Source organism: Ceratosolen solmsi, unplaced genomic scaffold (genome assembly GCF_000503995.2).
Source record: "Ceratosolen solmsi marchali unplaced genomic scaffold, CerSol_1.0 scaffold1, whole genome shotgun sequence".
In the NCBI taxonomy this organism is placed as follows: Eukaryota; Metazoa; Arthropoda; class Insecta; order Hymenoptera; family Agaonidae; genus Ceratosolen; species Ceratosolen solmsi.
Genome location: NW_011948415.1, coordinates 16,069,956 through 16,097,366, shown reverse-complemented (window position 1 = coordinate 16,097,366; position 27,411 = coordinate 16,069,956). Strand labels below are relative to the sequence as shown.

The following is a 27,411-nucleotide window of genomic DNA, read 5'->3' as shown; positions in this document are numbered from 1 at the left end:
AAAGGTTAAATTATATATTTTTTAAATGTGTAAATTTAATATGTATAAATTTAATAACGTAATATAATTAATTTTGATAAAAACAACATTTTTAAGAATTCAATTATATTTTATCTCGTTCATTTATGTTTCTGTAATTGTCGGTCGTAAATAATTTTATGCAATTTTCTATAATATACGGTTTGTATAAAAATTTTACAATTAATATAAAAAATATTTAAATAAATATTTAAAATATTTAAAAAATAAATTCTTGAAATATTTTGAATAATTAACGAAGAAAAGGATTGAAAACCTATTTCATAATATTTTTATTAAATAACTCTTAATTGATTTAGCTCTTCAATCGTCATATGTTTCATTGTAATTGTTTAGAAATGAATTATAACAATATTTTCAATTTAATTAATTTAAAAGTAACGATACAATTTTTATTATTGAAGAATAATTTGTTTGAAAATGATTTTAACCCAATTTCCTAATTTTATTAAAATCATAGAAAAATTTACTCTTATAAATAATCATTAAATGTAACATCGTTTTAAGAATTAGCTATTTTTTATCTTATACAGTACTATTAATTATGAATATACAAATGAAGGATCTTTATCCCTTTTTTTTATAAATTAAATAAATAAGCAATTACATTTTTTATTTATATCATATAAGAACAAGACTCCCGCAAGTATGCAGACTATAATAATAATAAACTTCTACGTCATTTTAGAAGGAAACATTTTTTCCCAAGATTATAATTCTATTTAGTTGAGCATTTACCATAGAATTAAGATAATTAACACAGCTTAATATTTGCTTAGCCTTGACAACCGAAGATGAAGCTCTTTTAAACAGACTGAAAACATTGAAACATTGGCGTAGAAATATAATGTCATTTATTATAGAGGTAAAGTAATTGTCAATAATTGAACGCTCGGCACTCGCCAGTATGATACTACAATATCTGCCTGGCCCCAACGGCTTGTTGCGTTTATTTTTCGTCCACGAGCGATTGTTCAGGCACTCCCTGCTTCTGTAATCACGTAGTGGCATGTAGCTGCAGCACTGCACCTGTATAGTCCGCAGTCTTCTTTCTCTGTGCCCCTCTACCTGCAGCACCTCATCCGTCTCAACTTTCCTTTAGTTCTCTTCACGTCTTTGGGCGCATATGCACGCTACGCACAACGTATTCATACAGTTTTGTAACAACCTACTTATATTCGTATATTTGGTGTCTGCCATGGGTAGCTCTCGAATCCGCATTAAATTATTAGTCACGTAGTTAGTAGCCTCCGCGAATCGCATCGCAGACGCTACAGGCTACAGACGAACTTTTACAAGAGGCATTGAACGGACAGACATAAATATCGGTATACAACCAATGGAAGGGAAGTACGGTAAGTGAATCACGAGAATGGGAAACTGTCTTCTGCATGATTTTATTATAGAGTGATCTTAATTTTTCCTTTTTTTTTTCTTTTTTTTTATTCAGTCTCTTCTGTAGTTTCTTTAAGAATTTTCTTCTTTAAATATTCAGTTGCCACTTCCCTCCCCAATACCTCTCTCTCTCTCTCTCTCTCTCTCTCTCTCTCTCTCTCTCTCTCTTTTATATAAACACATGAACATACGCGCAGAAATAGGCGCTGGCGCGCATGTATGTACACACTGCGCATACTCCCCCTTCTCCTGCCGTTATCCCGTAGTCAAGCTCCCTCTCTTTCTAATAATCACATCACACTGTTTTCAACAGTTTCGACTGCTACAGCTGCTGCGTGTAACCATTTGTCACTTGTTTCGGTATGTTTACATCGTTTTTTCATATAACTATCTACACGTGGATACATATGAATTGTTTATTTTCCATTTTAAAGTACGAAAAATAGGTCCGGCCATATTTTTATCCATATATTTCAAAATATTTATGTTTTATATTAATACATAATATCTCACTTTATATAAAAATGATGTCGAATCATTGGAACAGAAAAATAACTCGTTCAATAGTTTATTTATATCTCTGTTAATGTCATGTAACGTTAATATCGCGTGTAATTGGTATTATGCGCTTTAACGAGGCTAGTTTGAAATTTACATTTGAATCCAACAACTTAAATTCATATTAATTCATATTAATTCTATTAAGAAATTATTTTTATATTTTGGAATATTTTTACTAAAAAAATCTTTTATTATATATTATGTAAGACTGTAAAAGATTATACTATTTTTTAAACATTAGAAATTTATTTTTGAATACAGTCGAATATCATTATAAGTACAGCCATATTAATTATATCGCTTTTGGCTATTTATACAAAATTTTATTTCTTGAATTAAATGCGAATATTATTGATGTGACTGCTTGACAAGTTAATATAATATAATCGTACCCACTGTGCAATGGAAAGGATAATGTTTTTTCTACAAAGTTATAAGCTATTATTATTGTACAGAATTATTTGTTAGTCCAAAAAAAAAAAAAACAAAAAGAGAGTGATACAATATTAAACAAAATTGTGTATTTAAATATATACATAGCGAAATAAGAATAGCAAAATATTTACTTGTTTAATTGAAGTAATCTATATTTTGTATTAATATACTATATTTACAAAGAGCCATTTAATTATAGGCAAATTATAAACTGCAATGTAGTTTCGAATAAATTAAAATTTTGAATATTTATCGTCTAATTAATCGATCGAAATTTTATCAGTTCTTAAAAAAAAAACAACCAATGGCAATTATGACTACAATTTAGTAAAAAATTGCTGAAAAGTTATAATTGATCGATACAATTTTTATAATTACATTATTTGTATGAGGACATTGTTACATTAATCGTTACTATATTTTTTAGAACACAATTTTATATAAAATAATTTGTTAACACTACATTTTAGTAAATTTCGTATTTGGTAAAAATCTTATACGAAAACAAAATATATTAAAAAATATTTTTAAAAAATACCAAAATATGTGTTCGATTCAATTTTGATTATACAGTAAAAATAAATGCAATTATGATTGTTTATTTTATTATTGTGCCTGTTTTATATAAAAAACGCATTTTTTAAGGATTAAAAATTATATTTAGGTAAATATATTTTTTACTCATTATTATGTTTTAATAAAACCTTATATATCTGAATATATCTTTACTTTTTAAGAATAATAAATATTTTGAATTTTGATTTTTGAAAATAATTTATATTACTGCCATAAAATATAATGAGTTATTTAATTTTTTTTTTTAACGAATCAAGAATATACTATTTTATATATTATTATCGTATGCAGTGTAATAGTTCTACGGTATCAATTTGAACATCTTAAATGATATAATTGCAAATTGTCTTAATCTCTGTATATGTCTTAGCATGATTTAATATATGCTTCATAATTTTCTCAATTTGATTCTTAAAAAATTTCATAATATTGCAAGATGAATTATTTCATCATCCGTGCAGTCTATTAAGCAAATAGAATCCAAAATGAATCTATTGATAGTATTTCAGTTTTTGTTAGAATTTATATACAATAAATTTACATAGTACAAAGTAAAAGATAATTAATATATTTCTTTTAACAATTTGATTAAATCTTTATTTTATTATTAAATAATTATAATTAGTTAACGCAAAGCAATTGAAAAAAACATTTATCATTATTGTCTTTCAAATAACATCGAATATTAAACGAAAAGCACATAATCAAATGTTTCGTTATATCACATGCTAACATAGTCTTGTAAAATTTTTAAATTTTTACTATTTATCATCATTATCATATGGATATTTTATTTGATTGTATTTGATTAAAATTTATTTTTACTATTTAACATTTATAATCATGTTATAAATTCTTGTAAATAAAGGCTGTTCAAATATACATTTTTTATTTCGTAAATATTATAAGCAAATGCTTTCTTGCTGTAAAACTGTATTACATTTGTATTATCGCCTACAATTTAAGGAAAAATTTTGTTCAACCATTTGAAGCATTACGATTTTTTTTTCTTACAGCAGATTATAATGATTCATATAAGTTATCTGAGTTAATATTAAACAATTGTATATTAACGAAGCTAGAGGACGATCAAGTTGGTAGACTCATTTATGTCGGTGTTAAGTTACTTACTGCAATGTGCTGTATTATGTCTTCGTTTTATTCGAAATAGTTCATCGTTCGTGTACATTCTCACACACCCAGTACTGTTTAAATTTGATGATGAAATAGTAATTCGTGACAAATCAGGTTTAACAATTGTATCTATATCTACGATGCTGGTATAACTACTATTATAGCTGTCATTATAGCTATAGAAATATTTTTCTTTTATCTCATCTAAACAATTTTTTGATAATATTCATACAAACATTGAACAAAAAAAAATATTTAGACAATTGTTTCACAGTGAGAAAAGCAAGCTCTTATATCTTTATACATATATATATATATATATATATATATATATATATATGTTGAAAAGATATATCTATTTTAAAAATGCAAAGATTGTTTTATATAAGAAATTTTTTTTAGTACTAACTAGTAGTAACTGGAAACCTTAAATGAATGTTTTCAATGATTATATTTATTATATATATGTGTGTGTGTGCGCGCGCGCGTGTGTGTGTCAAAACATATTAGTAAAACATTTGAAAATCCGTAATCGAAGATTTTCAATATTTATTTATTATCAATGATGTAAAACTTCTGTTCTAATCTCTTTTCTGATTAAAGAATATACTTAATTTTCTCTTTTCTTAATTCAAGATTGGATATATTACTGCAATAGTTCAGCAAATCAAAAAATGTAAGAACTGACGCATTGACAGATATTTAAATAGGCAAGTTTAAATATTAACTCATTTGTATTTATTTTTTCAAAAAGTACTTAATTTTTCAAAGTAATGCAACTCAAAATTCTAATGTTTTATATTATATGTTTTTAATCATTAATTATTGATATCATATAATTCCAATTTAGTTTTATTACTTTATAAATAATTTTAATAAAAAGTTTTGATTACATATTATTTTCGTTTAATTTCATTTACAAGATTTTTAATTATTTAATTTAACTAATAACTAAAGATTTTAACATTGTCAAATAAATTTTTTTTTTATTATGTAATAAAGGATCGGTATTTAAATATTAATTCAACTTTATTATTAAAGTTTCGTACCAATATAGATAATAATTGAAACAATGTTTAAAATTAAAGAAAGATCTTGACCTACACCTGAAGTTAATTTTTCTAAGTTTTTTATATAAAACTAAACTCTTTTTAATAAAATAATTCATCACATGTTAAATGTCTTTTAATTTTTGGTTAGATTAATGTTTTTATTTATAATCTTCTTCTATCGTTATATATAATTAATATTTTATTAATATAAATAATACTTGTACATTATTTTTTGTAAATTATTTGATAAATATGTCAACATGTTTTAGGAGCATGTTTTTAATTATTGGAAATTATTATAGTCCAAATTAATTATATTCCATTTATTTATAAAATTTTATGTAATCACCATTTCATAAAAGTTCGCATTAACATTAATTACTTTTTACGATTTCGTTTAGTAATAATCAATACTACCAATAACCAAGATTTATTTAGAAATTTGAACAAACTATGATATTTTAAATATAGTGACATAAAAATCGTGAAATTTTTAATTAATTTTCTAATTTTTCATATTAACTATTTTAAATGTTGTAACAATATTATTCAAATTTATATTCCTTCAAAATTTATTAAATTATTTGTAATTAATAAGTAAATGTAAAAATTGAAGGCCGGATAAAATTATAAACTTAAATATAAATAAATTACCAAAGGCGTTCGTTAAGTTTATGTAAAATTAAAATAAATTTTGATAACTTTGTACTTTATATTTATTTGTTAAATTTTAACAAATAACATATGTAAATAGCGACAATAATTTATTCAATAAATTATATTACAGATATAATATGAATAATTAGATAATAAATTTTTTATTTTCTATTCAATGTTTAAAAAATATTGTTGCACAATTTGATAATATACATTTAATATTTGTTTCTCATTGTGTATTTATGGATAATTATTTATAAACTTATAGTAATACTCTTAATAAAATACCCTTATAGTAATATTGTAAATATATTGTTGAAGGATTAAATTGCATTTGCAGTAAATGTTTGCAATATTGGTAATTCTTTGCTTATTGTGAAATTTTCTTTTAAAAATTCGTGTAAAATGAATGTTTATTATTATTAATAAACAACACTTTAAATTGGGAAAAATGAAAAAATTGTAAATTTTCGCATATTAATTGACAATCATAAATATTGTTTGGAACTTATGTACTTTTATTCGTAGTAATTTATACTATTCTTCTTTGATTTATCATTCTTTCATTTTAAATTTACTATGTAAACATATTTCGTGAAATTCATAGATATCTTATAAAATGTATAAGTAAATTTATTTTGTTTATTTTTAGGAGAAACAATGAATTATGATTCGTCGTGGGCAGGACCATTACATAAACGTTCATGTACAGATTGTTTTTGGCTTATTATTTTTGTAATATTTTTATCTGGTTGGAGCTCAATAGCCTATTATGGTAATAATAAAGTAGTTTTTAATCATTTAAATTTTTCTAATAAAATTATATTAAAAATTATTAAACACGTCAATTAAAAGTGTGTGTGTCTAAATATAACAAAATAATAATAAAATAAATTTCAGTATTCTCTATTAAATACTGTTCGCAAGGTTTATTACTGATAAAGCTATATAAACTAGAAACTAGATAGTAAAATATGTATATTTATTATATATTGTTCTTTAGCTTTAAAAAATGGAAACATTGAAAAACTTATTCATCCAAGTGACAGTGAAGGACGAAAATGTGGTATTGACTCACAAGTAAAAGATAAGCCATATTTAATTTTTTTTGATTTAACAAAATGTGCTAGAATTTCTCCGGAATATCGTACGTGCCCTACGACACAAGTTTGTGTAAAAGAATGTCCTCAAAAAAATTTTCTTTACGACGACATTAAAAATATCGGCATCAATCAATTAAAGTCTCAATTGATTTGCAAAACTGACGTAAAGTTGGATAAAGTTACTCGACTTCAAGAAATAAAAATTTTAGTGAATCATGAAAAATGTGCTAGATGGTATTTGGAAAGTACGTCAATTTTCCGTCGATGCTTTCCGAAAAAAGTTTGGAACGAATTTGTTAATGCCACAATTACACAACCACAATTAAAAAATGCCAAAGAAGTCGTTGTAGCTGTTGCTTCTATAGAGGATGTTTTACAAAAAGTTTATCAAGATATTAATGTGACTAAGTGAGTTACTGTAAATTTGAAAAAATATTAAAAAAAAAAAAAAATATATATATATATATATATATATAACATTTACTTACAATAATATAGCATTACATATTTGAAGTATTTTTCTGACAAGTTTCAAAATTTAACAAAATTGTGTTTAAAAAAATTTGTGAGTTAATAAAACAAATTAAATAATATTTCAATCATAAAATTTAAAAAAGAGAAATTTATTTCAAGTTTGTTCAGAATTTTTATAATTTTTATTATTATACATACATTTTTTAATTTCATTTATTTTTAAAGTAATTATTTAATCGTTCTAGATATAATACACACATAAAAAAAATATATATATATATATATATTCGTATTATTATTGATAATTTTGAACCAAAAGTTTTGTAAAAACAAGTATAGAATTTAACTTTCTTAATTGAAAAGTTTACACTAAGGTATATTTACTAATGCAGTTTTAATCGATAACAGTCGATAATAATGTGTAAGATATTCATTATTAAAAATTCAACAAAATCTTTAAAATAATTGTTTAAAACATTAAATACTAAAATAAACTTTCATACAAACAAATAAACTATGCTTACAAAAATTCAATATTTTTAACGTTTTTTTAAATAATATTTTTGCATTTTAAATAACGAAAATCCATATGTACTTATAAATTCACTACCATATATATTTAATTTTATCAAAATTTAAACTAATTTTAATACTTTTATAAATAAGATATATATATATATATATATATCAATATTATATAATATAACAATTAATGTTTAATTAATTAATATATTTTATGCAAATAAGTATAAAGAATTTTATAAAAATTGATTTAACTTCGTATAAAAAATATTTTTTGAAAAACATTAATTTAAACGTTCAAATCTTAGTTTAGTGAGGTGTCTATACATATAAAATTTTTAGCATCGTTACTTGTTATGATTATATTTTATAGATACACAGTACTTGGAATTGCCATAACTAGTGGATTTGTGTCTCTTTTCTATATTGTTATTTTGAGATGGTTAGCAACCCCGTGTGTATGGATGACAATATTGGCCATTTGTGGACTGTTAGGTTATGCCATTTATGAGACAAGTATAATTTACTTAAGAAATCGATATGTAGAATGGCTAGTTCTTCTCATATTATGCGCAATCTTTTTATCTTTGATTGTATTAGTGACGTTGTTTCTGCGCAAAAGAATTTATTTGGCATGCCAACTTATCAAAGAATCCAGCAAGTAAGTTAATGTAATAATAATATATAGAAAAATATTTTAAGTATTTGACATGTATTGATAATGAGGTTTGTTTACTATATTAATATTGAATATTTTTACGATACTAATATTAAATTTGTTGTTGTTGATGGCAGCGATTTAATAACATTTTTGAAGATACAGATAAAACGATTATATTTTATAATATTTTAATTTATTAAATTTTTAACCGAGATAACGGATTTTATATTATTTTACTCAGCACTCAAAACATGTATTTATATATCAATTTCTATTATCAATTATTTATATTTGCTTTAGATTTTATTTGAAAATCTTTCTTTTATCAGTTGTTAAATTAAAAGTAATTAGCATTAAGCATTATATATTCTACTATAAGAGTTTTTTGTATTGTATTGTGTATTATATATTATATTTTTTATATATTATATATTGTACTATAAAAGCTATAAAATAAATGACAGTTATTTAATTCATCTATCTTTTATGAATAATATATATTTTATTTTAAACTTTTTATATTTATTTATCATAACATTTCAATTTATTTTTATATAATACGCAATACAATGTATAATGTAATATTTATTTTTGTTTATTCTGTTTTTGAATATTTATTTATTTTTCTTGTATTTGTGAATGCATTAAAAACATTTACTGCTCAAAGAGTAAGGATAAAAAAAAAGTGTATTAGTTTTGTATATATTATAATATTGATTTTATTTTATTTGTAAGTATGAATATCATATGTGATAGAATTAATTTGAGATATTATACATAATTTATGTGGAGTTAGCATTTCTGTTGATTGTAGCTAATAAATGTGCTTGATATAGTTTTTCTTATTTTAATGTCACTATAATATATTTACTAATGAGCAGACAAATTAATTTAGATGAATTTTAAATTGTACTTTGTAATGTTTTTGTTGATTTTACTTTAATTGTTTTATTTTTGAGTCTATAAAATAAATTCAATTCATTTATTTCTGAATGTTTAATATTTTAATTTACATAATTATAGAACATACTTACTTATATAAAATAAATATTCTGGTATTTTTAGCCTATTAAAATAATTTACCATTTCTTTGATTTCTAATATTTAATTTGTGAAAAATTTTTGTATTATAATTAATTAAAAAAAAAAAGTATTTTCATTTTAATTAAGCTAATATACATTTAAAGACATATCTGCTCATTATTACAGCTTCGATAAGAAGTATTTTTATTAATTTTAATACATAATTAAATTTTAACTTATATATTTAATTTTAACTTAATAAATTTTTTTTTTAACACCATGTGGATTATAAATTGTTTTATTACATATGCAGATACAATGTTTAAATTTATTTTATATGTCCAAATATTATATTATCAATTATTAAATAATCATTGATTTATTGTTAATATGTATTCATTATATTATAACTGTAATATAATAATTGATAATTGGTTATTTACATTATAAATATTATATGTTTTCAGAGCTGTGACATGTATTCTATCAAGTTTATTTTTTCCAATAATACCATGGATACTCCATTTATTGGTTTTAACATATGGAATAACAATATTCTTATTTCTTTTAACAATATGGAAACCGAACTATCGAGTCGAAATGATGGACGATGATCAATGTTTATGTGAACCCTCTTTAAATTATTATACTAATTCAGTATGTGATCCAGATGAATTCAATTCTAAATGTAGACAGTTATCTGGAGAACCTTGTACCTTATCAGCCTGTAATTTGATTAGCAAAGATAGACCATGGTTTATCAAGTACTTTCATGCTGTTAATGTTGTTGGATTATATTGGCTATTTTTCTTTGTTTCGGCATTTGGAGAAATGGTATTAGCAGCAACCTTTGCTACATGGTATTGGACATTCAAGAAAAGAGATATACCTTACTTTACAATTACTGTTGGTTTCTGGAGAACCATAAGGTTTGTTAAAAAAAAATTAAATCATCAAACATTATACATTTAAATGCATATATATCAATTTAGATATCATTTGGGAACATTGGCATTTGGTGCCCTTATTTTAACCATCTGCCGAATTATTCGGCTTTTATTAGAAATGATACTGAAAAAAGCCAATAATAAATTTGCTGATGCAATAAGATGTTGTTGCAGATGTTTTTTCTATTTATTAGAAAATTTTTTGAAATTTATAAATAATAATGCATACATCATGTGTGCTGTACATGGTAAAGGTTTTTGTCATTCCGCTAGAGATGCATTTAATCTACTTATGCGAAATGTTGTACGAGTTGTAATTATAAACAAGGTTAGTTTTCTAAACATATTTTAAAATAATTTTTTAATTTAATTTTTTAATCTTCAGATTACAAGTTGGCTTTTATTATTGGGTAAACTTTTAATCAGTGGATTAACCGTGGCTGCTACTTGGTGGTATTACGCTAATAATGGCAAGGCTGACGTTAATTTTTGGGCAGTACCTGCTACAATGACTGCAATTGCCTCTTTCTTAATAGCTACCGTGTTTTTCAAAGTACACGCAGCAGCTATCGATACACTTTTTCTTTGTTTTCTCGAAGACTGCGAGAGGAATGATGGTTCTAAAGAAAGACCGTATTATATGAGTAAAAGACTGAAAAAATTGTTGTATAAGTGATGTTTATACTATCTAAAGCAATATCATTTTTATATTTATATATTTTTATACAAACTTGAGGCTGTTCTTTAAAACATATGTACCTATTATTATAATGTTATGTGTTATTATATATCGTTCATTGAAAATGTTAAAGTTTATAAATTTCATATTTCATATTTGACAGTATGATGTCATATGATTCGTAGTTACTTAAATACAAATATTTTAATCAAATGTATTTAAAATTTTGTAATGTACAAATTTTACATTTGGAAATATATGAATATATATGCTTTGTAATATATTTTAATAGATTTTCCGTATGAATAAATAAATCTGAAAATAGAAAATTTAATATTTCCAAAATTAATAATTTTATAGATCAATGGGTGTCAATCGAATTTTAATTTTTTTAACATTTAATTTTATGTATTAATTTTCTTTTAAATTATGTAATTTTGGAAATATAGCTATATGTTTTTGGAAACATTCTTATAACTTTGTTTAATATTTTTATACATTTCATTAAATTTCTATCTGATATTTAAATAAATTAACGATTTGATGGAATGCAATGTGTACACTATAATATATAACCTGCACAATAAAAAAAAAAAAGTTTTCATATAGTTGCCACCGATCCACTAAGTTTTGTAAAATACATATTGGAGTTTTTTTATCTTATTTTAGTATTTTATATAATGAAGTTTGTTTACTATTCATTCTTTTATTACTGCAAATAAAATACGAAATCTTATTTTGATGAATTAGAATTTATATATACGATTGAAATAATAATAAATTATTTATATTATTATTGAAATATTAGTATTGACAAGTGTTATGCATTTAAATTTTGTTGATATTATTTAAGCAATATTATAATACAACATTTGCACAAATGCTAACTGGTTTGAATCTTATATATAATACTCTTTATTTTTCTTTTAAAATCATTATCTCAAACAATTAAATTCCTTTGTAAATAAATGTAATAGAACTATATTATTTTGAAATTTCTGATTAAAAGTCGTACGATCGATTTCAGTACACAATTATTAAAATTTTTATATTAGAATTTGATTTCATATTTAAACACAAAAATTATTTGTAGTAGAAGAAGAATACTGACAAAACTATTATTGCAGGTATAAATTGGCTTTAAAATTCGGTCTACTTTAAATAATTATTAAATTTGATTTGATCATTTTAAATTTCAATTTTTATAATTATTTCAGTAAATGACATAATTTTTTAAAATTTTATTATAATAAATTCATAAATTATTTCAAACTTCATTGCAAATTAAAAAATTAAGTTGCGATTCTAATGTATATATATTAGTTATTTGTATATTGCTATTTTTTTATAATTTAATATTCATTTATTATTGATTATTTAAAGGAATAATTAAATTAATTCATGAATTTCAATTTTAAGAAACTTAATAATATACATTATTTTAAAAGTAAATATTAGATTGTATTCTTTATATTTATAAATTTGACTATCTATAATGTATCAATATTACTACAATAATTCGTCAACAAGAAAATTGATCGATAGGAGTGTATTTACAATGAATATTATATTTTATTTAATGGAATTAAAATTTCAGTAGATAAATTGTTATCAGTAAAATATGATCGAATTTTAAATCATTTATATAAAATATTTCAAGATTTTTTATTTTCTACCATATTTTATATTTATTCATGTAGCTTATTAAATTTTTATATTATGCAAAATACTTAAAATTTATCACTTAAATATTTGCGAATAAACACGAATGAATAAATTGTTTTTATTACATTTTAAGGTATTTGATAATGAAAATAAGTTTTTAATTTCTTTAGATGTTTCAAACTAATTCAATGAAGATTTATAAAAATGTACTTTTTTAAATAATAATTTACATGATTGTTTTACAGAGCGCTTTATAATTAGGCTGCCACGAAAAATTGAAACAAAACTTTTTCTTATTCATAATCAATTTTTGTTTCTAATTAAAATTTAGATATCTTATACATATTATAAGTGTATTACAGAAAACAGATTTTAAAGTGCCTATTAAATAAAAAATCAGTTTGAAATTGTAATAGTATACTAAAAATAGTATAATAAAAATCTTTATTACATAAAAAACATAGAATTGAAGAGTAAGAAATTGAAAGTTAAAAATTAAATATTAAGCTAAGAAATTATCAAAAAATCAATTAAGCATAAATGGTTTTGAAGGTACTACACAACTTACATTTTTATAACAAATTGATAGTATAAAACTGCAAAAATTAATTGAATAGGTGGTGATGTTAGAAATCATAATTTATTAATTTAACAATATATTTAGAAGATATTTTTGATAAAATAATTAAATTAATAAAAATAAGTTACAATCAAGCTATTACATTTATTTTATAACTTTTTTAAGTGAGAAGCCATGTTTTTATATTCAGAAAATAGAAAATCTTAAATATTCTAATACTCTTAATTAAAACAAATAAAACAAATTAAATCGAAAGTTTAATTGAAATATAATTAATGAATATATTTTTTGAATTTATAATATAACATGAAAATACTTTAAATTATATTATTTTGAGTAATTTTATATAATATAATTTGTTTCGGAAAAATATCTAAGAAAAAAACTAATTTATTTTTTACTCTTATATTTTAAATTATCTGCTAGAATATGTTAGCATGTAAATTAAAATAATTACCACTTCTATATTATAATGCTGCCTTAAATATTTAATTTTTTTACTTTATTGTATATTATTTATAATATGATTTCAATTTTATTGGTAGCATTCTGAATGAAACCTCTAACACTTTTAATTATCAATATTTTCCGTAAATACTAAACAAAATTCGTATCGTTAAATCAATAATTTTAAATATCGTGCTTAACATTAAAACAACTTTGTTTATCTTTTTGTTAATTACTAAAAATGTATAAATAAAAAATTTAATAATGATAACAATACAATAAACTTTAAATTATCTTATTTCAGATATTTGGAAGAAGTCAATCAAATTTATATTTAGTTTTGAAACATAATAATTAAAACAATGTTTAATGAATAAAATTTATTTTAATCACTTCATAGACGAATTGATTTACGTATTTAATGCGAAAATATTAATATTTAAGCATATATTTAAAAATTTTAATTTAACATGAATTAAGCAATATATTTTTAATTAATACATTCTTTAAAAAATATGCCATAGTCAAGATAAATTAATTCTGGAACAATGTGTGCGTAAATTCTATGTAATCTAAAGCACCGGTGATGGGTCTTTCTGTTTTAGGATCAATATACGCTTTCATTCTTGCCACACAATAGTCTGCCATTTCCTTTGTAAGATTCTGTAATGATACAATGCAAAATATAATTTATATGAAACTGACGAAATTATGAATTAGAAAAATTGTTCAAAAGTCTTACAGCATATAATTCCTCTTTCGTGACATAAGGACGATCTGCAGCTGTGATAGCTCGGAAAGCATTTTCGATTTCCTGCGAACTTTGAACATTTTCGGTCTCTTTGCTAATCATGAAGGCCATATGATCTTGCAAAGACACGAATCCATCTCTGTTTGGATCAACAATATCTAAAAAATTGAATTGCATTATAAGAATAAAAAATTGAATATGCCAATAAAGGAACCACAATAATAAAAATAGTTATGCGTTGTCTGACCAAGAATATTTTCGAATTCTGGATCGGGTTGTCCTTCTTCCATCATAGGTAAATCATAGCCCAAAGCTCGTAGACAGGACTTGAACTCTTGATGGTTGAGACGTCCACTTTTATCTTTATCATAATGTTTGAACATCATTGAGAATTCTTTGAGAGCACCCTCTGAGACACCGGACTGGTTTCGTGCTTGAATTTGCTGCTCGAGGTTGTGTTGCATGCGCATACCTAGCTGATCGAGTTGATCCCACTGTTGAGCGAGGCCTACCGTACTGTGCTCCGTGTAGCGATTGTCAAGAATGAGGTGTTCCTCTAATATAGCGCCCAAGTCTTCAATTTTTTTTAGGTCCTGTCGGCGCGCTCGGACTTCTTGTGTCTTTCTTTTGGTGGCCTCAAGCTGTTGCTCAAGTGAACCTGAACCTTCCATCATAGAAGTTCGTGTATCTGCAAGCCACTGGTGGAAGGCGTTGGCATGTTTCGCAAATTCTTTACGTAATTTGTCGTTCTCTTCTTGACGTTGAGCCTCTTTTGCTAACTCGACATCACGTTCTTTGATAATCTTTTGTAAATTACGCCAAGTATCCTCAAGGGCTTCCATGGTAAACCAAGTGTACGGATTGGGACCAACATTGAAGCCTTTGATTTGTCGATCAAGGGCGCCCAGTGCCTGAAAGTCAGCTTCAGCTGATGAGAGGCTTGCCTGGAATTGGGCGTGCGCCTCCCGTAGGGCTCGAATTTCTTCGATGCTGTTACAACGTACTGGATCTGTAAGATCTTCTTCTGCATTTTCGAACCACGAATTAAAGGCTGACGCTTTTTTAGCAAACGTCAAATAAAGCTCCTCAATTTGACGAAACTGATCTTGCATTTGCAATAAACGTTGTTTGCGTGCTTGGGAATCTGCAAGAAGTTTCTGCCAGCGCGCAATTACGTCTGCGTGACGCTTACGAATTGCAGGACCTTGTTCGTGACCTGCTTCCAAAAGCATTTCTTTTAAAGCTGTGATATTTTGGATGCCCTCGTGCTCAAAGGCATGCAGACCAGCATCAAAAGTTTCCTGTTTCGTTATAAGAGTTTGAACACTAGATAGATCTCGACCAAATTCCTCTGAGCGTACATGCGTTTCTTTATCTGCGATCCATGACTCAACAACGTCCGCTTTCCACATAAATTGTAAATAAGCTGAATTATCGGCGAGCCGAGTTTTGCGCCTTGCAGCTAAAGTCCCAAGCTGATCAAGTCGTGTCGCTAGCTGCTGACCTCGTTGACTAATGGCTTCAGCACGATGATTACCTGCAGCTAATAGACCCTCGGCTGCGGCTCGCACTTCGCGGCAGCGCTCGCCATGTGCAGCCAAATCTGCCTCAAAGGCTTCATGCTTTTTCAAAAGACCTTGAACTGCAGCCATTGTGTCACCGTAATCTTCGAGAGATAGTAATTGTTGTTTCTCCGCGACCCACGCTTCTTCTTCTTCTACCTCCGCCAGGAATTGCTGATATGCGAGGGACTCATCGAGTCGTCGTCCACGAGTAGCTGCCAGCTGCTTGAGCTCGGCCCAGGCTTGACCAAGTAATTGAAGTCGTTGCTCGATTTCAGGAACACCAAGGTTCGAAACATCCATAAGTTTTTCACCAGCTTCTTGGACAGCTTGAATTGCAGGTTCGTGGCTTGCAAGCTCTGCCTCTAAGCGTTTATGTTTCTTTTTCAAGTTCTGTACACCTGTAAGATCACGTCCATAGTCGTCAGAACCAACTAGCAGTTTTTTTTCTTTTATCCAAGATTCTTCATCCGCAATGTCACGGAAAAATTGATGTAAAGTGTTGGCTTCGGCGAGTCGTGCACGACGATGAGCCGCGAGATTGCGAACACGTTCGTAACGCTCGTTTATACTACGTCGTCGCTCTTGGATACCCGATGCTTCAAATTGACCACTGTCAATAAGCGAATCAGCTTGAGCATTCATATCACGTATTCGTTCTTCATGGGCAGCGATATCTGCTTCAACAAGTTGCTGTTTTTTCATGAGATTTTGCACTGATGCGAGATCCTTACCAGCATCCTCAGAACTTAATAGGCTTTCCAGTTCACCAAGCCAGAAATCAAGGTCCTTAACAGCCGCTATGTAAGTGCGCTGTTTATTAGCCTCCTTTAGTTTCATTGATTTTTCGCTAGTCTTATGTGTCAAGTACTCCCATTGATCGGCAATTGACGCCAGGCGTCGTTGAACAGCTTCTTCTGAACCAGCACATTGATGTTTATCGATGAGATTACCGCCCATAGCGAGAACTGATTGAATGCGATCAGCATTAGCTGCAAGTTCGGCTTCAAACGCCTGGTGCTTTTGATGCTTTGATTGAATATTAGCTGGATCCTTATAACTCTCTTCGGTTGCAAGCTGCAATTTCTCAGCAATCCAGTTCTCCATCTCATCAGCATCGCGCGAAAATTGCTGCAGCGTTTGAGACTCACCAAGCCGTGAGCGCTTTTCAATGAGAGCCTCTTTTAAATGTCGCCAGCGTTCGAGAACTTGACAACGGCGTTCGTCAATAGGTCGGGCGGCATAGTGTTCAGCAGCGATCAATTGATCAGCCAGAGTTTGTAGGGCACCAATTTTCTCTTCGTGGCCATTAATAGCTTTATCAAAATCTTCGTGCTTCTTAATGAGAGCTTCAACATTATCGGGACCATCGCCCTCCAAGGCCTCAGCACCACTGGTACCAAGAAAGGCTTCTCGGGCTGACATCCAGTTTTCAGCTTGCTCACAATCACGACAGAAAAGTTGTAGCTCAAGATTCTGGTCGAGTTGCATGCGTCGCTGGATCCAAGCTTTTTCTAATTCTTGACGAGCTTCACTCATTGATTCGAGTTTTTCCTGAATTTCAACACTGGCATAATGGTTGGACTGAAGGAGTTGTTGTCCAAAAAGTTCAAAAGCCTGAAAGGTTCCAGTTCGCGCGTCAATTTCCATCCTGTGTTCCTAAAAAACAAAATTTATTAATATTTTTAATTTTTTTTATAATCATTTAAAAAAATAATATATTATTTACTTATTTGTTTAAAGCTCAATTTATTAATATTATTATGACAAATATTGATATAATTATTAAATTCTTATTTTAATCAATCGATCGATTGACAAGAATTTAAATATCTTTCCCTTTAATTGATCCAATTAATCGTATTTCAAGACTAATTTTATTTCTGTTCTATATTTTTGTCATTTATAAAAAAATTATATACCTCTGATATACATTTTATTTTAATAAAAAAAATAAAAACGTTTATACATTTGGTCCTTCGAGCCGGATAAGTGGAAATTAGTGCATTTCTTCAGTAATCACATGACAGAACAGACGTGCCACTACATACTCTGATCGTATACCATTAACACTCCAGTTCTATCATAAGGACACATCACTGTAACTATTCCACTCTTGTTTTTCTCTCATACTACATCATCACTAAGAAAATGCCAAACCATGAGAAAAAGGAATCAAGGAAGACCACAAAATCTCTAAAGTACCTATCGCACAAGAAGGTGAAGAACGCATTACCCACAGCGTCGCTACAGAAGGATTACCTACTGAACACATGTTGAAAACTCAAGGCCACTGGAATCGCATTTCAGCAATAAAGGAGCTAGCTGAAAAATTCCTGTCATCTCATTTGGATACATACATTCAAGAAGTCCAATGCGTAAAGGAACTGGTTGACGACCTATACAAGGCCGTTAACAAGGAGCACAGCTATGTTGAACAACATGGCCGGCTGCGTTTAAAAATCATAAATACTTCACGAAGAACGCGCTTGCAGAAGAACTTAAGTGTTACTCATATGTGCAATCAACCATCAACAAGCTACGTCATGGATTAAATGAATCAACAAGGACCACAAGGAAGTCGGAAGACGTATCGCTCAAGAAAAGGCAGCCAAGAAACACTGTAACAGAGCGATATGAGAACACCCTGTTGTCAATTCAATCTCATCTCAACCAACTCCTCTCCACTTCAATAACAGTCAAAAGTACGACACAGGATGTAGAGGTGATCTGGTGATTGATGCAAATGACTTGTTAAAAAAGTTACGCTTGTTAGACATCACAACCACTTACAATACGTGGGACTGCATAGTCGTCTGGCTAAAGACTCACTAGGCGTCTCCAACTCCTGCCCCATGTTTGAACAACTCAAGACATTCTTAATGTCTCGAGTAAACGCTCTAGACAATATCAAAGAAGCTTCGACTTCAAGAAGCCCGGCCCAGTCTCATCCATCGAAGAAGAAATCGGCGAGAGCCTACCAGTCATCATTAATGACTGAATTGAACGGCCCACAAGGTATCCCAAAGCAGAACAAGATACGCGACTATTGCCCACAGCAACATTTGGTGGCCGTATGTTCAAGATTCAATGAAATGCTGATTGTTGAAAAAAAGGATTTCGTAAGTAAATGACACCTGTGCTACAACTGCTTGGGGCATCACTACATTTGCGTGTGCAAACAAAATTGGACGAAGTGTAAAAAACGGCATCACATGCTACTATATTGAACGTAAGGGTAAGGTCAGCACTCTTAAAAGCAGATTCTCGGGATCAAGTCTCGTGCATCACGCTGAAAACACTTGTGAGAAACAGGGCACTCGATTCAGGATATTACTCCACACCCTCACTGAAATTACGTTTCCGGTACGTCGAGCTTGCAGTACTACCAATCCCCGAGGAAGGAAATCATTAATAAAATTGTTGATGGTGGGCGGAATGTTCAGGATTGGAGTACTTTCCAAGACTTTGGCTCTCGGAAATTTATAATCCTTCAAGCTCTCGAATTTTTATGAACATTTTATTCCGAGAATTCTCGAACATTCTAAAGCTTTACTTTGGAACGTCCTACAATGTTTATCTAGTCTCCGCATAGCAACGTCGGTTGGCCAAACAACCGTCTAAAGCTGTGCTTCCTGGAGTTCTCGAAACTCCTAAAGCTATATTCTTGAACGTTCGCAAGTTAATCTAGTCTCTGCATAGCAAAATCTATTAATTGTTGCCATATGTCTAAACTGTCGCGTGGATATATAAAGCAAGCATGCTAAGAGCCTCGCTCTCTCTCTCTCTCTCTCTCTCTCTCTCTCTCTCTCTTAGTGACAACGCCACGATACAGGATACTGTTTGTCTTAGCAAGATCATCATCATGGAATAGGCGCTCTCTATTAGCAGAGCCGCCACGGAGTGAACACGCCTTCCGCTTCGTGTGCGTATTAAACGGACTGCTATCGTCTGAACCGCCAAGGAGATTACACGCTATCAATTGTACAAGCATTCAATAACCAGACCTGCAAGGTGCTGAAGGAGCATCGCATCACCCTCAACTCCTACAGATTAAGGGAATCTCGCGCATCTTGATTGAGCACAATCTCTATCTCCAACCTCGACCAGTAGGCCCAAAAAACATACAAGGCACTCGCAAGTAATCACTAACACGATCACCACACACACACGCACACACGCACGCACACAATTTCCGCACCATACGTAACCCTGTTTTGTGGTACACCCACTCTTACACTCACAAGATTCCATCAAGTGAAATCACCAAAGAACTGCATGGATCAGACCACAACTCTCATTATCAACTGAGAATCATTATAGTGTTATTGTAAAATAAATGCAACAATCAGAACGAAAAAAAAGACCTATTAATTACTGAATTACCCCTTCCACTTATCCTGACTTCTCCCACCAATAAACTGGTGGTCATAGTCTAATCCAGCCATCCTGGTTCTTCGACCACCGGATGACTGGAATTCTAAACATTTGGTTAAAAGAAATAAGAAGAAATAAGAAATAAAAAATAGACACTTTTCTATATAAACATTAACAGAAAAAAATATATATTAAAAAACAATAAAATAAAATAATTTTTAAAAACTCATTTTAATGCGCAATTTCCAAACTTAAAGAATAGGTATGATTTATTTTAATTAATAATTGAGCACAACATCAATCCTATTATTTTCGAATAGCTTGATTTGAATTTATCTTTTTTCCATAAAAAGTTTTAAATTATAATAGTTAGAATTTTATAATATTAATAATGGAAAATCATGCTTCATTCATTATCACGCACATATATATATATATATATATAACATACCGATAACATTCGTCTCGTAACGAGCTTAAAAACTGTAATTAATGGAATAAATCGATTTAAAAACTTAACCATTATGTCACTTTAAAATTTAAAATAATATAGTATTATATAATATACTAAAAAAGTGAATCGCTTTTAACTTTTAAATTCTTAATTGATTCATTTTAGTTGGCCAACCGAGATTTGTATGGTGCCAGGTTTTGAAGTTTAATGATTAAATGAAAATTAATTTCTTTCATTAAACTAAACCATCAGAAAAGTGAATACAAATTTTCATAATTCAAAACTGCATCTTATTTATTAGTAATTATGATACAGGATTAAATCAATTGCTAACTTAATTACAAAATAACATGAGACAATATTCTCGTTTTTTTTAAATAGATTGAAGTTGAATATAAGCAAGTCAATATTGTATTTATTACAATACTGACGCAAGTAAGTCCAGAGATTATGTACCTGATGACGTTCAAGTAGTGCTTCAGCGCCCGTAACATCACTGGCGAGTTCCTCGGATGCAACTAGACCCACCATTGAATTAATCCAGGACATAAGGTCTCGATAGTCGCTAAGGTAACGTTGTAAATCGTACGAATCAAGAAGTTTCTCTTTGCGTGAATTGGCCTTAGCGGTGAGCTGCGTCCACTCCTCATTGATTTCTTTTTGCTTTGCATACGTCTGCTCAGCTGTATCTGGATGTGATTGCATTAACCGATTAGCCGTTTCATCGAGTTGCTTAATTTTATCCCCTAGAGCCGCCAAGTCACGTTCCAGACCCTCATGCTTGCGTTGTAACGCTTGTACGCTTCGTAAATCCTTGCCTAAGTCATCATTATTAAGAGCCGCGTCCTTTTCTCGTATCCAGTCCTTAGTTTCATCTACATCTCGATGAAAGCGTTGTACCTCATGGGCTGAGCCTAGTTGACTCGCCCGCTCCGCTGTAAGCGTTTGAAGACCTGTCCATTTATCATTCAATTCTTGTATTTGCGTCTGAATTTTAAGAGCGGCCTCTGTTTGTCCGAGGCTTACCAACTGTACCGCGATCTCGTTCATCTCCGCAAGGCGCACCTCATTCGCTTTCAAATCTGCACGAAAGTCATCAAATTTTTTTTGCATGACTTCAACCTGCTCAAGATCCTCACCTACATCTTGAACTTGAGCATGATTCTCTTTATCTTTGATCCAGGCTGCAAGTTCAGCAGCTTCGCGTACTAATACATAGGCTTTGGCTGTTTCGCTAAGTCGCTCCTGGCGTTCGCGTGCTACACGCAACAATTCACTGTATTGCGCCTCGATCTGTGCTTGACGGGCTCCAATCGAGCCCTGCTCACGTGTCAAACTCTGTTGTGAAGCCCCTAAGCCCGTTTCTAGTTCAACTCGCTTAACGTATGCCGCTGGTACGAAGCCCTGACGATCGTTTACTTCGACTTTCCACCAATCCTTGTTACTGCTGTTGAGAAGAGCAAGGCTGTCTCCTTTCTTCATTGAAACTTCTCGTGGTGATTTCTCTGCGTAGTCGTAAAGTGCGAGTACACATTCCTTGCCAGCTGCTTCAAGCGCGGGAGTTTCTTGTTGGGGACAGGCTGCTGCTTGGGCCGCCAATGCCCCAATTGTACTAGCAAAGGCTTCCAGATCGCTGAGTAGAGCCTCATGTTTTTTAAGTAGGGCTTCGCTACTGTCTTCGTCTTTACCGTAATCTGCACCTACGACAATTGGTCGCTTCTCTTTCATCCAAGATTCGGCCTCATTTGCATCGGCGAAATACTGCTGCGCTTGTAATGAGTCTTCTAAATCTGCGCGTCGGCGACGTGCACGTCCCTTCAACTGCGCCCAACGTTCCTCAAGGCCAGAAAGCCGCTGACTGATCTCCTCAGCAGCAAAATGACCCTCGACGAGCATCGCTTCAGCCGCTGCGCGAACTGCCGCCAGCCGTGCTTCTCGATTACTGATCTCTGCTAAAGCAGCCTGCTGTTTCTTCATAAGGTTCTGCACGCCTATAAGATCGCGACCACGACTTGCACTTCCTGCTACTGGCTCCTTTTCTCGTATCCAAGCTTCTTCATCTTCGAGGTCACGAAATAGCTGCTGGGCACGTAACGAGTCACGCAAACGCTGACGGCGGGCAAATGTCGGCTCAGTCAGTGCTGCATATCGACTGGCTAATTGCTCTTGCTTCGTTCTGATATTATCCGCGTCAAAATGTCCTCCGGCAACGAAACGTTCTGCAGCTCGAGCTACTGCTTCAATGCGTTCCTGATGAGAAGCTACATCTGCTTCGAGTAAGGCTTGTCGCTTAAGCAAATTCTGTACACTTGTTAAGTCCTTTCCCAAATCCTCACTTAACAATTGACCTTCAAGCTCTGACAGCCATAACTCCAAGTCCTCAACCGTACGATTAAACTGTTGCTGTTGCGCCGCTTCCTGAAGTTTCGCAGCTTTTCGTTCACTTGCTCTTCCTAATTCTGACCATAGTGCTGCTGTTTCATCAATACGTTCAGCGACACGGTCAGCTGCATAATGCTCGGCTGCGCGTAATGCGTCACCTTGAGCTACGAGTTCTTCCATGCGTGCTCGATTAGCTACCAACTCCTGTTCAAAATTCTGGTGTTTTTGTAATTTTCCATTAAGATTTGTGGGATCAAGATAGCTGTCATCCGTTGCGAATTTCAGCTTCTCATGAGCCCAACCAGCTGTTTCGTCACAATCACGTTCGAATTGTTGTAACCGATAAGCATCCTCGAGAGCCCGTCGTCGACGCGCCGAGCGCTCTAATAAAGAAGCGCGACGTTCAAGGAGTCGAGAGCGACGTTGGGATACTTCATCAGCTGCGTAATGCCCCCCTTCAACGAGTTTACCCGCAAACTCGTCAAGAGCACGAATTTTTTCCTCTTGAGCAGCGAGAGACTTATCAAAATCTTCATGCTTCTTAGCAAGAGCCTCAACCCCATCAAGTGAGTCACCAAGATCCTCGTTAGCAAGAAAAGCTTCCTGTTTGGCCATCCAAGCATCTGCTTGTTCGGTATCCCGATAGAACAATTGTAAATCCATGCATTGCTCATAGAGAACTCGTCGTTGTTCCCACAGTTCGAGAAGAGCACTACGTTCAGCGCTCAAAGCTTCAAGCTTACGAGCAACTTCCTCGGCAGCATAGTGTTGACGCTCGAGAAGACGTCCACCAGCGAGAGTACTAGCCTCAAAGCTATCTGCACGTGCATCTATTTCACCGCGGTGTTCTTGGTGACGCTCCAGAAGAGCTTCGGCTCCAGCTACATCCTTAGCAAGTTCGTCAGCCGAAATAATGGCACGCATGTCGTTAGTCCATGAAACGAGATCCCTATAGTCTGCAAGAAAGCGATGTAAACTGTGTGACTCGTCAAGTTTTTGGCGACGCTCTTTGGCCTTCAAAGTAAGAACTACCAAGACTGAAGCCTTCAAAGTAAGACCCTCCCAAGACTGAAGAATTTCGGCACGTTTAGTTTGAATCTGTTGAGCGTGTTCAGGCTGTTGAACACCTGCAAGTCTATCAGCTTCAGCTCCTAAAGTCGCTACTTTATCCTCAAGAGCAGCAAGATCGCGCTCGACATTCTCATGAGTACGCTGTAATAATTGCACACTTGCAAGGTCGCGACCGAAGTCATCGGATGAGAGAACAGCATCCTTTTCAGCAATCCACGCCATAGTTTCATCGGCATCGCGATTAAATCGTTGAATTTCGTGAGCGCCAAAAAGTTTTTCCTGACGAAGAATGGCCAATTGTTTGAGACGCTGCCAAGATTCATTGAGTTCTTCTTTACGTCGTAAAATTGTGTCACGTTCCGGATGTCCATCAAGTAGTAATTTGTCTGCAAGTTCATTTACCTCTGTCACACGATATTCTTGACTTGTCATATCCTTTTGGAACTCATCAAATTTTCTTTGCAACACCTCTACGTGCTCTAAGTCCTGGCCAAATTCATCTGTTGTTACAAATGCTTCCTTATCATGAATCCAAAACATTACTTCATCACAATGACGAATGAACTGTACTAGAACCAAGGCTTGTTGAAGTTTCAAACCTTTATCAGCTAATCGTGAAAGAAGTAGTTCCCAAAGGCGATGTAATTCCTCTTAAAAATTGTAAGAAATTGATTCTGTTAGATATTGACTCTTTACAATAAAATTCATTCATTTGTATGTTTAAATCTAGGATAAAAAATATGCAAACAATAAGTTTTGCAGTATATCTTATTAAGCAAAATAATTTCTGAATTATTAATAAATATTAATATATAAATTCTTCGTCACAAGTATATAAAACTTTTATCAAATCATTTACTTAAAATTTTATTATATACAATTGTCAAAGAAAAAGCTCCCAGATTTTTTAATTTGATATTTTTTTTAATTCTAAAATTAACTAAGAGCTGTGCAAAACATTTAAATATTGCAATTGTATATCATTATTTAGATTTTACTTCTAAATTAACTTCACTAAAGTTTTAGTCAATAATTTTTTAAACAAAAATGGATACTTTAGATTTGCTTACCAAGTCTTTTACGAATTATATCATGAGCAAAATGCTGTTGAGCGACCATTTCTGTTCCAGTATTATCTAACAGAACAATTGCATTAGAATGAGCTGCCACTTCTGCTTCAAAAGCTTGATGTTTTTGAATTTTTGCTTGGAGGTTTGTCGGATCTTTATAACTTTCGTCTGAAGCAGCTTGCAGTTTCTCATAGATCCAACCTTCAAGTTCATCTGCATCTCTTTTAAAATACTAAAATCAAAAGATAATGTAGAAATATCGAAAAACCTATAAATATGCTTAGGAAAAGTTAATATAATTGGAAATTCAGGATACCTGGAAACGACGAGAATCTTCGAGTTTATCTCTCTTATTTCGAGCTTCGGCTTTAAAATTAGCATAACGACCCAGTACTTGTTCTCTTCTTTCCTGAATATCTTCAGGATTTTCAAGTATCTTTACCTCCTTTGGTGTGATTTGCTGATCCATTATTAAACTAGTTCTTCAAATGCCCTTTTAACTTATCCTACCTTCGCACTTGCTAGGCCAAAATGGCCGCACGGGTGTGGCACAGAACAACTAAATTCTTGTCTAAAACATTAATTACATCAATAGTAGAATACCTGTTCTTTCATTCAATAATGTTTACTATACAGCTATATATATATATATTCCAATTAAATTTGTATAAATTATACGATTAAATTTGAACTATTAATGCCAAGTTCATAATTTTGTTAACTTACTTGTATAAAGTAATTTATTTTACAGCGTTCTATGCTGGAATCTACTACTGCATATATATATACATACAAAGCTTCACATATCGGCAATCTTATATCGAATCTTGCATCTCCACATGCGCAGTGAAGGTCTTTTATCATTAGTATTTGAAAACGCGCGAAATATAACGAAATTTAACATTAGATTATAATTGAAGAATACAAATTGAAAAATTGACCAATGCAAAATACCATAACTTTGAAAAAAATTTATTTAACTATTTTCAAATATAATATTGTATAAAATATAATATAAGATATTTGAAAATAGTTAAATATTAAAATTGTTATACAATATTAACCGAATAAAGGCTATTAGTATAATATCAAAAGAGTAAAACATAAAGTACGTATAATTATAAATTATAAAACTTAAGTTTATATTTATTAATAGATATATTAATATTCTTATATAGATTCGTATAGAAATGATATAAAATATTTGTTTTTAATTTTATAAATATATTTTAAAGAATTTTTATTTTATAAATTTATTACATGTATTTGCATGTTTTTAAATATTTTATATGACATTTTTAAGAAACTGTTGATTCTTATTTCTTAATAAACTCTCAATAATTTTGACAATATTGTATTCTTTAATATTGCTAATTACATTCTTACTACATAGCCAATTTATAAGAATTGCACAATGTTGAAACTAGAAAATAATATCACTAACTTACCTCGTACTTTTCTTAGTTCTAATACAAATAATTAAAAAAATCAAAATTTTAGTAAATATTCCTTAATAAATTACTATATTATTACATGAATATATTATTTTTGTAGTTTTCAATTTCGAATTAGTATTACTTTAAGTGGGAATAAGCACCAATCAAGTCAAATTTCTATTGCGCATGCAGTATGTGATTTTGATTCATTTTATTTATTTATTTACACTCTTTATACATTACGTATTTAATTAATTTATATGAACTATATATAATTATAATTTGTAGAATATCTCATAGTCAGAAACATTATATAATGAACATAATAATTAAATAATACGTATTTAAAAATATATTT

The 27,411-nt window shown here is 30.1% G+C and overlaps 2 protein-coding genes across 4 annotated transcripts; one reads left to right on the top strand and one right to left on the bottom strand.

Moving 5' to 3' along the window:
• Positions 1–1,355: 1,355 nt before the first annotated feature.
• On the top strand, positions 1,356–11,364 carry LOC105369031 (Choline transporter-like 2). Of its 3 annotated transcripts, XM_011508272.1 has the most exons (8): positions 1,377–1,394; positions 1,748–1,794; positions 6,502–6,624; positions 6,853–7,360; positions 8,322–8,609; positions 10,100–10,561; positions 10,625–10,907; positions 10,965–11,364. In XM_011508272.1, exons 3-8 carry the CDS (start codon positions 6,510–6,512, stop codon positions 11,253–11,255), a joined length of 1,947 nt encoding a protein of 648 aa, XP_011506574.1. In that variant the 5' UTR covers positions 1,377–1,394; positions 1,748–1,794; positions 6,502–6,509; the 3' UTR covers positions 11,256–11,364. The 3 variants fall into 3 exon arrangements, with proteins under 3 accessions (XP_011506572.1, XP_011506574.1, XP_011506573.1); XM_011508270.1 differs by lacking the exon at positions 1,748–1,794 and having other exon boundaries at positions 1,356–1,394; XM_011508271.1 differs by lacking the exon at positions 1,377–1,394 and having other exon boundaries at positions 1,666–1,794.
• Positions 11,365–14,421: 3,057 nt separating this feature from the next.
• On the bottom strand, positions 14,422–26,180 carry alpha-Spec (alpha spectrin). Its single transcript, XM_011508269.1, has 7 exons — positions 25,934–26,180; positions 25,618–25,849; positions 24,521–25,197; positions 21,551–24,490; positions 14,949–17,922; positions 14,693–14,859; positions 14,422–14,613 (listed from the first exon to the last, which is right to left on the bottom strand). Exons 1-7 carry the CDS (start codon positions 26,084–26,086, stop codon positions 14,485–14,487), a joined length of 7,272 nt encoding a protein of 2,423 aa, XP_011506571.1. The 5' UTR covers positions 26,087–26,180; the 3' UTR covers positions 14,422–14,484.
• Positions 26,181–27,411: the final 1,231 nt, after the last annotated feature.

Excerpts from the sequence above, each read along its gene's own strand:
- LOC105369031 (XM_011508270.1), top strand. Across the intron at positions 6,625-6,852 it reads GAGCTCAATAGCCTATTATG|CTTTAAAAAATGGAAACATT; the intron begins GTAATAATAAAG and ends ATTGTTCTTTAG. Across the intron at positions 8,610-10,099 it reads CTTATCAAAGAATCCAGCAA|AGCTGTGACATGTATTCTAT; the intron begins GTAAGTTAATGT and ends ATATGTTTTCAG.
- alpha-Spec (XM_011508269.1), bottom strand. The coding sequence starts at position 26,086 with ATGGATCAGCAAATCACACCAAAGGAGGTAAAGATACTTGAAAATCCT. Across the intron at positions 25,198-25,617 it reads TATAATTCGTAAAAGACTTG|AGGAATTACATCGCCTTTGG; the intron begins GTAAGCAAATCT and ends ACAATTTTTAAG. Across the intron at positions 14,860-14,948 it reads AGAATTCGAAAATATTCTTG|ATATTGTTGATCCAAACAGA; the intron begins GTCAGACAACGC and ends TCAATTTTTTAG.